At 35.1% G+C, this 16063-nt stretch overlaps 1 protein-coding gene across 1 annotated transcript in view; it reads left to right on the top strand.

The window, feature by feature from the left end:
* LOC106870179 (carbonic anhydrase-related protein 10) overlaps positions 1-16063 on the top strand; it is a 559357-nt gene that overhangs the window by 203003 nt on the left and 340291 nt on the right. Inside the window, exon 4 of the mRNA XM_052969408.1 lies at positions 8503-8598. Within this exon, the coding sequence (XP_052825368.1) occupies positions 8503-8598 (96 nt within the window). The remainder of the gene's footprint in view (positions 1-8502; positions 8599-16063) is intronic.

The raw sequence follows: 16063 nt of genomic DNA, 5'->3' as shown, positions 1-16063 counted from the left end.
ATATATATATATATATATGTATGTGTGTGTGTGTGTGTGTGTGTGTGTGTGTGTGTGTGTGTGTGTTTGCGTTTACGTGTGTGTGTGAGCATGCGTGCGTGCGTGTGTGTGTGTATGTGTGTGTGCGTGTGCGTGTATCTCTGCGTGTGTGTGTGTCTTTGTGTCTGTGTTTGTCCACCATCACCACTTGACAACGGGTGCTGGTGTAATTACTTTGTTTTACGGCAAAAAAGACCGATAGAGGAAGTGCCAGGCTTTAAAATTTAAGTGATGGGGTTGATTCATTCGACTCAAATTCTTGAAGGTGGTGTTCCAGCAGGGCCACAGCTTAATGTCTGAAACGAGTAAAAGATAAAAGATAAAAGATTAAAGGTTCAGTCTTTATAATTATAGTTTGTATCTCCACAAATAACGTTATGCTTTCACAGCAATAATCAGTTGATAATCGTTTATATCCAAACGATCATGTTTAGGTAAATATTTACATAACAACAATATACACTTGAATATATAAATGAATATTTTTATAACACTAGTACTCATTTAGAGCATGCTGTATTTATAACTTCTAAAATGTTGGACTTCAATGAAGTTAAAACAGGCGCAAAATAAAATAATTTCCCACATTTTCTGAATGGGTATTATTATGAATTCGAATTTAAGTTGGTTTCAAAGTAATATCCATCTTAAAATGATATAAAGTGGAGGCATATAACCTAGTGGATAGAGCAGCGAACTTGCAGTTGAGGGATCGCAGGTTCATGCGACTTCAGCAGAAGGTAATGGTTGACTTCTGCTGACTCTTTCGCCACAACTTTCACTCTTTCCTTCTGCATCTAGCAGTTCACAGGCAACAGACCGGCATCCTATCCAGGTGGGAAACCTATAAGCCAATGAAACCGGGAAACCGGCCCTTATGAGCCAGACCTGGCTCGAGAAGGAACAAAAATGCTGTAAAACTGTAAGCGTTATCTCCCTTAGCTGTACAACCATGCCATTTATTTGTAGACACTGTTACAATAATCACTCAAATATTCACCTTTATATAGTTGCTATGTGTAAATATTTACGTTTATATGGCCGCTTTTTTAGATACAAACATAGACGTCATAAAAGTTGCAGCATGAAATTATAGAAAAATTAAAACAAAAACAAAATAAAATATGAAAATCCAGGCATGAAGGATTTTGAATGACTAATACGATGGTCGGCTGAAAAATTCATAGGCTGAGATGTTCTCATGGAATATGACCAAATGAGTTTTATTTTTCAAAGTCCTTCTGGTCCATACAAAGCTTTCATCGGTGTTGTAGTGCTTAGGCCCCATGGTTGAAGAAGCTTTCATCGTGTTACTTAAAAAGTCATCAACAGTAGATATGAGGGCATCATCACTGCGATACTGGTTTCAGCCATAGGGAACAGATGATAGATGGGCCTGAATAAAGAGAGTAGGGAAGGTAATCATCTAGTTCAAAGCCACAATCACACACATCGAGGATTTGTATACTGGGGCAATGTCTTGATGAAACAAATCCCTCTTCGTCTGTCTTCCTGGACGTTTGGTCTTGATAGCCTTTCGTAACTGTCTCAGCAAGTTGGTATAGTATTGTTCAATGACGGTATGGCGCTTCTGAATACAGTCAATAAGCAAAATAGCATTTATAATCCAAACAGCTAAGGCCCTCAACTTTCTTACAGATGAGGTGAGCTTGGCTTTCTTTGTGTCAGGTGAGGAGGGGTGCTTCCACTGCATGGATATTCTCTTAGCCTCTGACTCAAAGTCATGAATCCGAAAATCATCCTGGCTTAGGGAATGTTCAAGGAAACAAGGTGGATCTGCCTCAAAGAATGTCAGATTTTGTTGTGATGTGAACAACGTGGTGCACTTTTGACCAGGCATCAGAAGACATGGCCCTAATTTTGTGGTGCCAAGTTCATTGTTCAGAATATTCTGAGCTCTCACAGTATATGGCAATAGCAATGGCTATTTGAATTCTAGTCACTCGCCTGTCATCCATCACTATGTGGTAAACACCATCAATATTTTCTTCGGTGGTGGCAGTTGTAGGACCTCCAGGCCTTAGGTCACCTTCAAAACTTTCCTTTCCCCATCAGAATTCCGCTGTCAACGTTTGCATTGTTGGTAAAGCTGGGGCTTCATCCCCTACTGTACCAACCATGTTAGCGTGGATGTCTTTGGGAGCTAAACTCTTTTTCAGTAGGTATTTGATAACACGACGATCCCAAATTTTCTCCATTTCCAAAAGAGATCCTTACTAGTTACATTTGAAGTTTTCTTTAAATAGTCAGATGTCAGATTATGTAGAAGAAAACGACGCAGCTGTTATGAAGTGTTGAAATTAATGCAGGCAAAATGTCAAGTCTATAGCGAAGTTCCTTCATATTCGACCTATGAACTTTTTCATCCCGGTCTCTTATATACATATTACTATTTTTGAAGTAGAGATGTATAGTGCGTATACTTACGTGCGCGCGCACACACAGACGCAAATGCACACAGAGAGAACATACATAAACACTCACACACACGCACACAAACACACACAGACACGCACAAGCACACACATAAGTATGTATACATGCATATATGTACGTATTTATGCATGCATGTATGTATGTATGTATGTATGTTTTATCGCAGAAAAATATTTCCACATATTCTGTTTCAGGAACAGCTAACGTGCGGACAAATATCATAAATTGAGGAAGTAAAAATGACGTAATTATATGAGATGTCGTTTCAGAATAATTTATTATGATACCTGTGGGGATGTCTTAGCGTTATATATGTTTCACAAAGTATATGAAATTGCTTCATTTAAATGTGTCCATTTCACACTACATCAGTGAGACGTGTTGTGTTAGAATGACATCCCTGAAACGACACAGTACAAAATTTGTGATTCAACATTCAATTTAATTAAAGTAGTGGTATTCCCGTTATAAACTTAGATTCCATTAATGTTATTATGAGGTACTTACAACATTTGATTATTTCTTTCAAAAACCAAACAAACAATAAAAGAATTTTAGACAGGATTTGCCCTTTACTGCTTTCATACAAGGTTACATTTATCAATGCGTATTTGAATCAATGCGTATTGCAGATGTAGCTATTTTGGTTAGATGATTTGTGCAGCATCAAATCTAATAACCATATATAGTTACACAAAAACTGTATGATGATGTTAATGATCGCTCTTCAGGAGTATTTTAACTTCAAAAGGAACTATAGCTAACTAAGCTAACTTTTAAGAATAAACCTGTTATTCTGTAATTAGTAGCATTTCAAGAAAATAAAAGAGTATGAATTCAGAAATGTTTATGATTGGAGACAAACAGTGAATATTTCTGTGTCAATTCCCAAATAATTTTAACACTATGAATCGAATTTTATTTTGAAAGAATCGTTTGTAAAACCGAACGGGGAAAATGGTTTTTACGTTCACAATGAGATTTCTTTGTTTTTATTCAGACAATGGCTCAAAACAACTCGCTTGTAAAGGGCAACGGCTCCAATATTATTTGCTCCTTTCCGTTAATAATTGAGAAGATCACCGAAAGAAAATATAAAGAGAATTCATATTCAAATATAACTAAATAAAATTACTTGTAGTGTAAATACATTAACTCCATATGACCTCCAAAATTATACGAACAAGTCTTGTTTTTGAAGTTAATAAAACCTTTGAACGATCATCTCATATTGATGATGATTGAAATTCATCATAACTCACGTAAGTTTAATTCAGAGCTATGTTTATATGTTATGTAAATTGTCTAAATATTACACAATGATGTACCTAATGGACTGTTTCAAAATAGAGATGTTAAATGTTGATAAAAAGAATAAAGACAGAAATCAAATCGTTGAATATATTACGACAACATTATTCAAAGTATAATCGATATAATTGTCATATTTAAAGATAGGAGTTTCACCAAAATATGTATGAATTGAGGGACTCGATCATCATGCAGCATATTCCTGTGTATGGTGATGCTTAATTTTTTCTTGGTTCTATATATTTCAGCTAATTGCACTACATTTCACTACATTCCAATAATCAGCTAGTACTATGACCATTGCTCCGATCTTAGTTTTAAAAAATGCATTAAAGAAGTGGAGAAAAGACGAAATCTCTTGTGTTGTCGGTGATAACTGCAATGTTCTATACCCAACTAGCAATGCTGTGCAAAATTTTAGATATTTCAGACAACTGTAATAATGTACTTGCTAAGAATGTGTTTCAAGCAATAACTTTAAGAAAAAATAGAAACATGATACTATATTTATCTTCACTAGACAAGATTGTTTTCTCAGATGCGAATTCATGTTCGGGCCCCTTATTGTCTGAATGAATATGTTTTCATTGAGAATAATTTTTTAGCTACCTTTCGCATTCTAAATCCATGCATCTTATGTTTGTAATACTGATAAACACACCAAAGTTGATAAAGAAAAGCAGTAGAATGAAAATATCTGCTGCCTTACGCATGTCATTCGAAAAGTTAGGTTTTGTCATCTAGAACAGAACATAAATCAGCTCTGTCTCAACAAAATACACGAAAAATATATTACACATTTGTGAATACACATAACACAAAAAAATGTTGTTATATAGCAAAGTATCAAATATTTTGTATACAATGTTTTGAAGCACCAGCTACTAGGAAAGCACTGTATTTGTTCCTCCTTTTTACCAAAACCATTTTTAGTCTCAACACTTTGACAATCTACTCAGCAATTTAGAAGTTTACCCCAATTTACATCATTTCAATTCCCTCCTTTCCCATTAGCCTCAGTTGTCATCAACCGAAATAACGTTAACTGCTTCGATGTCGACATTATGGGAGAGCCTATAAAAATTAACTCTTGATGTTTTTCTTCATTTCCGTACTAAATGGTTATTTGACGAAAATAATGCACTATACATGCATACGGTAAGACTAGAATCAATTAAATGGACAACTGCGAATTACGTGAGAAACTGACAAAATATATTAGGCTGATTAATTTCGCAGGAGAACATAAACAGACATGATTCAATTTTGCAGATCGTTCAGTACGCTACACCATGATTGACGTCACTTACCATTCCTTTTGTATGAATGAATGAAAATCCTATGCATTGAAGCACTTAAAATGCAGCGATATTGGTCTGATACAGTTAATTGTTGAGTAGATACATTCTGTCAATCTGATAATTACAATTGCCTAATCTAGTTGTGATTATATAATTATGAACTGGACGACTCGGAATAGTGTCGGACAAAATACTAAGCGGTACCCTCTTTGAAGTTCTCAGTTCAAATCCAGCTTAGGTCTTCTTTGGCTTACATGCTTCCGGTGCTGAAGAACATTCATGCACATACACATGTACATATACACACTCACATATATAATACAAATGATACAAGCATTATTGGCACGCCTTCCGAGTATTTATGAATTTAAACGCGAAAATGCACTAACAATCTATCGATTTTGTCTGGTATACTTCTACAATGTAGTGGTGAAGATTTTTATAGCATGCTTGGAAGGAGAATGCCAAGGTTCTTGACGCTGAATGAATTTATATAAAGTGTGCTAAAATTCCTAGATACTTAAGGCATGATCAGATCAAGAAGAATGTTAAAGTGAAGGAATAAAAATTCGATGTTGTCTAGTTTTACTTCACAAGTTTCATACAAGTTTCATATGAAGGTAACTCTTAAGTAAAATCGTGCATCGGTATTTATGATATAACAACAAATATCTGGCATATTTAGATATTATTAAATAGATATTATCATATGTTCCCTCAGTTTCACTGTTCATGTGATGATAACGACTAGAAAGTGCTTAGTAATTTCTCATGTTCCCAAACTCTATTAAGTTATCGACGCAAAGCCTTAGTCTTTTGGAGAAAACGAGCAGGGCAAAAATGTTCGGATTTTAAAGATTTTTGTACCTCTATCAAACGCTATGTAGTAGCTGTAGTAAAAAGTAACAGTGCAGTAGAAAATTTTAACTGAATCGTTTGAAAATCCTTTAAGTAGAGTTCGAATGTGTTGGTAGGAGGGCGTACCACTGTTACAGCCATGTACATACATGTCATTATCTCATAAATGGAAATAGATACCAGAGGAATGCATCAACAGTAAGCTGTCATGAACTTTTAAAAGAATTTAACATGGACATATTAAGTGATTATTAAGTGATTAATTGTTTTTAAAGATTTCTAGTGAGGTCACTTGGATTGTGGAGTCCGAATGGCCTCCATTTCATCCATTAATTTTTTTTACCATCCTTCTCATTCATTTTATTTACCCCCACTTTTGTGTTTTTGTTCATCTTTGTAGTGTCCTTTCATGCTTAGCCCGTTGTGGTCTATAAAGAAATCGCTGATACAATATTCTGAAATGGAACTGTCAAAGCACGATATTCGAGGAAATTTTGCTACTCAACTACAAAAAGGCACGTAAAGCAGCTGAAACTGCTTGCTATATGAACGAAACGTTTGGTGAGGATGTGACCAGTAAAAGGTTTAAACGATTTCGCAGTGGAGAACTGATCCTTGAAGTTTGTGAGCGTATGGGCGCCCATCTGTCATCGAAGACGGTCAATTAATCACTCAGGAACAGGCAAAAGAAATCCCAGTTAGCCAGAAAACTGCCTGCAACCATTTGCATGCGTTCGGAAAATTAAAAAAGCTCGACAAATGGGTACCACACGATTTGGATGAAAATCAAAAAATGCGCAGATATGAAATATGCTCATCGCTTCTTCTTCGTAACGAACCCGATCAATTTCTCGAAAATATTGTAACTTGCGAGGAAAAGTGGATTCTGTACAATAATAACAAAAACATTCTTCGTAATGACTGGACAAAAATGAAGCACCGAAAACTTTCCCTAAACCCGAGCTATTCAAAAGGAAGGTTGCGGTGACTGTTTTGTGGTGTTTTGTTGGATTCATCCACTATAACTTCTTAAAACCCGCCAAAACCATTATTGCAGACAGGTCAACAGAGAAGGGCAAATCTTTCTTCATGACAATGCTCGACCACACGTTTTACTAATGAATCTCTAGAAGTTGAGGGAACTTGGCTACGAAGTTCTTCTCCACTCAGCTTATTCCACAGACCTTTCTCCTACCGAATACCACATTTTCAATCACCTTTATGGTTTCCTGCGGGAGAAAGAGTTCAAATGTCAAACCGATGCTGAAAGTGCATTCAAAGAGTTCATCAGCTCCAGCAATCCAGATGTTTTTCAATACCGGAATAGATAAACTTTTAACTCATTGGCAAAAATGTGCTGATTGTTGAAATATATTGTGAGGAATTTCATGTTTCAAAACGTTGCTTACTTTTTACTCAGCCTGATATATGTGTGTGTGTTTGTGTGTGTGTGTGTGTGTTATTTCTTTACTACCCAAAAGGGGCTACACAGAGGGGACAAACAAGGACAGACAAACGGATTAAGTCGATTATATCGACACCAGTGCGTAACTGGTATTTATTTAATCGACCCCGAAAGGATGAAAGGCAAAGTCGACCTCGGCGGAATTTGAACTCAGAACTTAACGGCAGACGAAATACCGCTAAGCATTTCGCCCGGCGTGCTTGACGTTTTTGCCAGCTCGCCGCCTTTTGTGTATGCATGTGTGTGTGTGTTTGCGTGTGTATGTGTGTATGTGTTTTGTCTTGGTATATAAATATGTGTGTGTGTGTGTGTGTGTTTTGTCGTTTTATATATATATATATGTGTGTGTGTGTGTGTGTGTGCGTGTGTGTGTGTGTGTTATACTATGTCTATAGCCAATAACTGTTCCTGTTAATGTGATATTGAAAATGTATATTTACAGAATATCCTCTTATCAGGTATTGCTTTTGTTGAAGAACTATGGAGTGCATTAGCGTGTAAAATTATTATAAAAAAATAATAAATATCAGCAATGTCTCCTAATTAAATTGGATTTGAATTACTTTACGTACATACATTTTTATAGTGCTTCACTCTATGAATTGCTCTGACAAATAACACTGTTCCTCTCTTATTAAAGTAATTTCAAACAATCAAAAAGTGCAAACGATCAAAGTTCTGTTCAACTCTGATCCAAAGAAAAAGTTTAATCCAATGAAAGGAAAAAATACCAAAAGAATAATGTGTTAATTTAAAATAGATTGAGTGGAAAATCGATATAATTTGTTTGTGTCGATCGATTAAGCAGAATGCGTTTAAACCTTTGATTCTCTCAGGCAACGTTGTGCTATCTCACACATTCTGATGTTGACAGGCCTATTTGTACTCAATATCTCTTTCTGTTCTTATATGCTTAAATAATCAATGTATATTTATGTACGTTATTATTTCATTTCATTTCCAGCAATTATTAAGAAATTCTCTATTGTATATATTAATTTATTTATTTCTAATGTTCGATATTCCCGATAACTTTCAAATAATATTATTAATAATTCATTTTTGTTGCAGATACAAATAATGGCATATAATGTTGACCTCTATCCAACGCCCAAAAATGCATCACAGCGAGTTAAAGGAATGGCAATATTAACAGCATTTCTTGAAGTATGTAATAGTTTAATGTATCCTCCATTAATCGTTTCTTATCTGAACATAGCTAAGGGTAAACTCCCTTCGATGTTCCAAATCTAAAACATACTTGGTTGATTAGAACTTTATTATACATTTTTCGTTATTGTAAATAACTTGCATGCTGTTGTCACTTTGTTTCTACGATGAATGTATTTGCAATACTATTTATATATTTGCTTGAATAGAAATAATTGAGAGGATTATGAAGTAAGATAATAGACGCATTATTATTATTTTTAGCACTGGTATAAGGCTAAAATAAAAGACAACGTGTTAGTCGATTACATTAACCCAAGTATTAAACTACTTTATATTATTAACAACAAAAATAATGAAAAATATTGCTGGTTGCGGTGGGATTTAAAGTCAATGTGTGAAGATTAGGAACAAATATCGTAAAATATTTTGTGCAACGATTCTGCTACTCTGACAATGACAACGTTCTATGTCAATTTGCAAATTTTGTAAAGTGTGAAAAATAAGAGCCATAAAAAAAAGCTTTGACACTGGTTACTTCTTTATCATTATATGAGTAGGTTTAAAATATTAGTTTCATATTTTGGCACAAGACCTGCAGTTGCTTTTTAATATTGTCGATTAGTAGCGTTTAATTTTAAATTTCAGAAAACTAAAGATTGCACGCCAGAATTTGTAAATATTTACTCCGGAATAATAAATGTTCGAATTGTGTTGTTACTGCGACGATAAATAATCTGCTATCAATGTTTAGCAAAAAATAAATGCATAGTTCGTTAGATTTAAGCAATTACTTGGTGAGTAGGTAAAATGTAGTTGATTTTTGCCAAAGCTTATCGAAAGTTGAATCGTAAAAGAATATTATATATATATATATATATATATATATATATATATATATATATATATATATTTCTCTTTTCTCGTTTACTTATTTCAGTCATTTAACTGCGGCCATGTTGGAGCACCGCCTTTTAGCCGAACCGATAAGTTACGCGGACGTAAACACACCACCATCGGTTGTCAAGCTATGTTGGTGGGACAAACATATACACACACATACATATATATATATATATACATATATACGACGGGCTTCTTCCAATTTCCGTCTACCAAATCCACTCACAAGGCTTTAGTAGAAGACAATTGCCGAAGGTGCCACGGAACTATGTGGTTCGTAAGCAGGCTACTTAGAACACAGTCACTCCTGCGACTTATATATACATTTATATATATATTTTAGTAGTTTATTGAACATTCATTTTGACCAATAAGGATTGAACGACCCTGAGTGATACGATAGTAAATAATCGTAAGCAAATATTGATAATCTATCAATATTTCTTGTTTTCACGCCTAAAATTAAGGTTTCCATGAGTGGCACACAAAATTTTCCGCTATTACTCTGTTTGCAGAGAAAACAGCATTAACGTAGATGAGCAGCTGTTGCAATGTAGGTGATTGCCTAATTATTCTTTATTGTGAACGAGTTATGATGTTTTTGGAGTCAATGTGAAGCCAACCTAATTGTAGAGATACTACAATTTTATTTCTATTGTTATATCAAATACCCTAATAATGATTTCCCGTGGAAAGAATTATCACTTTTCCTCTGATCACTTTATATCGTAACTTTCAAAATTTCAAATAGAAAGAAAGTCGTTCTATATGCAAGTCTGACTCATAATGGTCTTATCTCTATTATTATAAAGATAAAGCTACAGTACTTCCCAAACACACTAATGTTAAGAAACTAATCAATAGTAACGGAAGCTTATTGTATGCATAATCTTACCGAAGATAGTTCCGCAAAATCATTTCAAGTAACCACAAAAAAAATTCAGAGTTTCAATTATTTTCAAATAAATCTTTGTAATATATAAAGTAGCCCAAAGATTGCTTTTCAATATAATTCCTTTTATGTTACCTAATTGTTTAGAATTATTTATGGTCTACTGTTTTCTGATCTTTATACGCCAATACGAATTCTATACTGCTTTCTACTGATAATTTGCAATTCCAGGAACTGCCATATCTAAATATTCCAATGGCATATATCAATTGAAAATCTGTTTGTCTGGGCGAGATAGAACTTTTCATTCAAACGTCTGAAGTAATTGAATAATCCTCTTATTATCGGGATCATCTCAATAATAGATTGGAAAGTAATATAGATAATTAGACGGTGAAAATAAAAGCATCTCAATTATTGTACAAGAAGGCATATTCCTTTGGAATTTCTCAAAATTTTTAATTATCATGATTTCAAAATATTACCATATATTAATGAAAAGACGAAGGGTAAAATAATGAAAGGGAAGACGACCCTAATTTGTTTTTAATAAACTGCGCGTGTAAACATTCGCTTGAATACGAATACTATTCTTAAAAGTCAGTAAATTTATGTTTGTAGATATGAATGTATATGTGCATGTATGTATTTATTTTTATAAAGTCTTCTCATTCTGCTGGATTTGTTACTGATGTGCATCAACATTAATAATCGCTTTTAGCATTTCCTTGCTCGTTGCTTGTTGATCAGGGAAAAAATCCTTCAAGCTACTCTTTTTACGACTTGTGTTCATGCTTTGTGCTATAGGTGATCTTAAAATAAGGAGTTCCTACCCATGAGGTATGTGAAGGTTTCTAAGTTGCATCTATCCCATTTTCATTCCATATGCTCGATCTTTTAGAGATTCCGCCAGCCTGGTAATAGCTCTGCTGGATATTGGCAGTTTCGAAATCCAGAACCCTAGTTCTCATTCAAGATACGTTGGCTGTTTATAACTTGAATTCATGATCTCTGGACAACAACAACAACACACACACATATATGCAAACGTATGTTTATATGTATATATAATCATGTCATATCATTTTCGAGTTGTCAAAGGACGACATTCCACTCCCAGGCTCTTACACATGGAAAAAAAAGATCGAATCACAAAGTTTTATTCCCAACTAAAAGTGGATGCTCTGTTAGAACAAATTTTATTGCGGTATTTACCATGAGAGAATCTCTCATATAGGCTTTTGGTGCGGAATCCACTCTTGATTGTTTATATCGCCAGCGGGGAGATAATACTCTATCAACGCCAGCGCCAAAACCAACATATCTCCTTGGTGCTGCACGCTCGACCGCTTGAAATAGCAGTAACTTATCTCCCCAGAAGCGATATATGAAAAAATCAGTGTGAGAACAGTCACTGTAGTCGCGATTAGAGCAACCATGTTCTAATGCGGGAATAAATGTTACTTCGCGGTATTAATACTGCCTCTGGTCGATTAGGATTTGTTGCTTTAAACATTCAACTACTGTTAAGCATTTAAGAAGCAAAAATTATATCAGTAAATATTAGTTATCAGCTCTCTACTTCAAATTGATAAAAAAATGTATGTAGGCTATCATTGCTTTCATCTTAGATTAATACAGTTGTTGGATAATATTTCATACGTAGAAATATATTTTGCTTCTGGAACCCCAAGAAGACCATTCTAGAGTCTTTTGCATAGAAATTATGATTGTCTCGGATAGAAAAACTTTCATATTTATCTGTGATGCACTTTAGGAAGACAAGTTTAAAATTCTAAATCATTGAATTGTACTTCAGTCGTATTGCTTTTACCTTACGTATCGTTTGATGCTTTTCTGTTGCAAACCTTCTTATTAGGCATACATGTATACATACGTATGTATGTATGTATGTATGTATGTATGTATGTATGTATGTATTTATGTATGTATGTATGTATGTATGTATGTATTTAGGTATGTATGTATGTATGTCATTATTCAGTGTTTTTCAAAATTTCTTGCCAATAGAGAAAGAGACGATTTCTAACCTAGATCCAAGATCCTTCATTGGAATTTCAACATCAACAACAGGGTATTCTGTTTGTATGCATGTATATAAGCAGATTTAATATTTCATTTTATGTATGTATTCTCATGCATATAGCTGCATATATAGACATGCTCATATTTATTTAAATGATAAACTTTTGGATAGTTCTACACATATTTACAGTTTCAGTGATGGACTGGATCTGTAGTGTTCAAATTAGCTCTTCCCTTTCTGATTTTCAGAAGCCTAATTTCTCAAGATTGGTATTTAGGAAGTGTGTTATATATCCTAGGGCCCCAATAATTACAGGTATAAACTTGAACTTGTAAGCTGTATAGAGTACCTGCAGATTTCTCAATAGTTCTTCGTCGGTATTATTTTTTTCACTGATCTCCAGCTTTATATTAACATGTGCTGGGCAGCTAATTTCTCTCAACTGTACGCAATTTCTGTCCTCTATCCCAAGTCAATATATCAGGTCTATTGTGCTTACATTTTATTGAGGTTTTCACAGATATTTCACCAGTACTCCTTTTATTATGAGTTGATATGGCTTCTGCCATACTGTAGGTTCTTATATCTTTGCCCGCATAGTTATCCTTCATACGAATTTCATTATAGTGTCCCAACTACAACATCATGTCTCATCTGTAGATTATACCGTGATGAAATTTTCGGACAATTGCTTATGATGTGGGCGATATTTTCAGTAGTAACTACACAAAGTTTTCATCGATTATCACATTTTACTGCTCTTCCTGCATGTCTGTCCTGTTTGTGCATCAGATATTTATTAGGTTGACAAGAATGATATTGCGGAAGTTTTAATTTTTGTTTTAAATGATGTATTTTCAAATTAATTTTCGTCAAATTACTTTGACTTTGTATATAATGTTAAAGCCCGTTTTTCGCTCTATCTAATCGTGTTACTCTTTTTTTTTTAATAATTAGGCAATATTTTCCGGAGCGTTGAATACAACATGGACAAAAATCAAATTCGCACAATTTTCTTATTCCAGTTCAAGCTAGGCTGAAAAACTGCTGAAACAGTTCGCAATATCAACGATGCGTTTGGCCCAAGAACCACTAATGAAAGTACAGCACAATAGTGGTTCAAGAAATTTCGTAACGATGACGAGAGTCCTGAAGATGATAAGCGTAGTGATAGGCCATCGGATGTTGACAACGATCAACTTAGAGCCTTAGTGGAAGCCAATCCACGCACAGATTTTCGAGAGCTTCCTTCGGAATTAGACGTAACATATACGACTATTTCCAACCACTTGAAAGAGAGTGGAAAAACAATAACACTTGAGAAATGGGTGCCGCATGAATTGAACGACAACCAAAAACGAAAACAACGTTTTGAAGTGTCATCTTTCCTTCTTTTACGCAACAAGAACGATCCGTCTCGCGACCGGATTGTTACTTGCGATGAAATGTGCATTCTTTACGACAAACTACGATGCTCATTTCATTGGTTGGACGCCAACGAAGCCAAAGATACTTCCTGAAACCAAAGATGCACCAAAAGGAGGTCATGGTGACTGTTTGGTGGTCTGCGGCCGGTCTCATCCATCAAAGCTTTTTGGATCCAGGCGAAACCATTACGGTGGAGAAGTGCTGTCAGCAAATGGATGAAATGCATAAGAAACTCCGCCTACAACAGCCAGCATTGGTCAATAGAAAAGGACCAATTCTTCTCCACGACAACACTCGGCCGCCCGTCGCACGACTGACCCTGTAGAAGTTCAACGAATTGGGCTACGAAACTTTGCCTCATCCGCCATACTCACCAGACCTCTCGCCTACCGACTACCACTTTTTCAAGCATCTCAACAACGTCCTTCGTGAGAAATGCTTAAAAAGTTGCATCTATCCCATTTCCATTCCAAACACGCCTTCAATAACTTCATCGCCACCAGAACGCAGGATTTTTACGCCACTGCCATAAAGACACTTGTTTCGCGTTGTCAAAAGGGTGTTGATTCTGATGGTGTTGTTTTCGATTAATAAAGTTCTGTTTGAGCCGAGATGTGTGCATCCGAATTTAAAGGTTAAAAACCGCAAGAGCTTTCTCGACAACCTAATAGTTGATATTTTCTGTTCCTGGATTGCAAATTCATACCCTTCAAAGTGTGATGTACTAGTCCACCCAGTGATTCATGATAGACTGCTTTGATGATCAATGTAACTACCATCTCGGAGCTTTCTACTAAAATATACATGCATAGTCTTCGGCTCATATACTTTTATCTGATGATACATTGCAACTTCTTTTGGCATGTATTTAAGTCTTCTGCTCATATACTTTCATCGGGTGATACAGTGCAACTTCTTTTGGCATGTATTTAAGTTTATCAGACAAGGAATGCTGCTGAAAGAGCTACCTTCCAAGTCTTATGATGTTATCAATCTCACGTACACAAACTTGGACAAGGGATGTACTTCTATAGTTAGCCTTTAAAAGTTGTTTCCAAAGGGATATGATACGACATGGAAACACATTTTGGATCGACGTTAATCAGTTGCTGGCTTGTTTTCGTTTTATGTAGAGGCGGTCTACGTCATTGTTTATGTGGAAATTATGTGTCCTTGTTACTATTCTTTCGGTTTTCATATCAGTGGTTCAAATCTTATGAGTGCTGGCACAGTAAATACATTGTGGGCCAATATTTTATGGAATGCAGAGAGTTCCGATGTCCAAATTTTCTTTATTCGGCTGTAATATTCTTTACTGACACGTGTTTTGTTAAACGCGCCATTGTAAGATGTGTTTTCATATATATTTATGTATATATTTAGTGACCAGCTACATTACGCTGACGGAAACACATGAAAGCCACTTTCAGGAGGTGGTGGGGGTACAAACACTACTCAAAGATATATACATATGTATATACAATGGATAATAAAACGAATGGTTTACACCTGGTAGCTTACTGGTAGAGCACGGTCACTTTCAGAGTAATCGTTATGTATATGGCAAATGTAAGACGGAAGATAAAATATACGAGAATTCTTTATTAATCACGACAATTATTTCGACACATCAGGTTCAGGAGCATCCGGCGGTGCAGATGTATTTCGTTGGGTGATAATAAATACAACTCGTTAAGATAAATGTTCCGCAATGTAATTTCCCGTTTTGTAGAAAGAGAAGCAGGCAGACGGAGGAAATATCTTCGTTTATATAGAAGATCAAAAATAAAATCACAGATGGCAAAAAGAGAAACAAACGTGCAATCTAGCGAGAAAAGTATTAAAAATAAGCGTTAACAAATACGGATCTTTAAGCGCCCTCGATCAAGCTGTATGGCACGAGTACAGTTGCTTATACAAGCATCCGTATATGCTTGTATAATACTATATTTCAAAGGAGACTAAGGCTTTCGAACTAAATACAACGAAGATGATACAATATACAAAATATGTGTGTGTGTGTTCGTGTGTCTGTGTGTAGGGTAAGTATTCTTTACATACGTGTACCATTATGATCGCGTGGTAGTGTGATAGACTTCATGACAATTTAGATGACTATGTATGCATTGACTGTACCTCTCACGGGAATGAATGTAGATTATGATATGATCGGATATATATATATATATAAG

The sequence above is a fragment of the Octopus bimaculoides genome, chromosome 7 (assembly GCF_001194135.2).
Source record: "Octopus bimaculoides isolate UCB-OBI-ISO-001 chromosome 7, ASM119413v2, whole genome shotgun sequence".
Classification (NCBI taxonomy): domain Eukaryota; kingdom Metazoa; phylum Mollusca; class Cephalopoda; order Octopoda; family Octopodidae; genus Octopus; species Octopus bimaculoides.
This window is presented reverse-complemented; position numbering and strand designations above follow the sequence as displayed.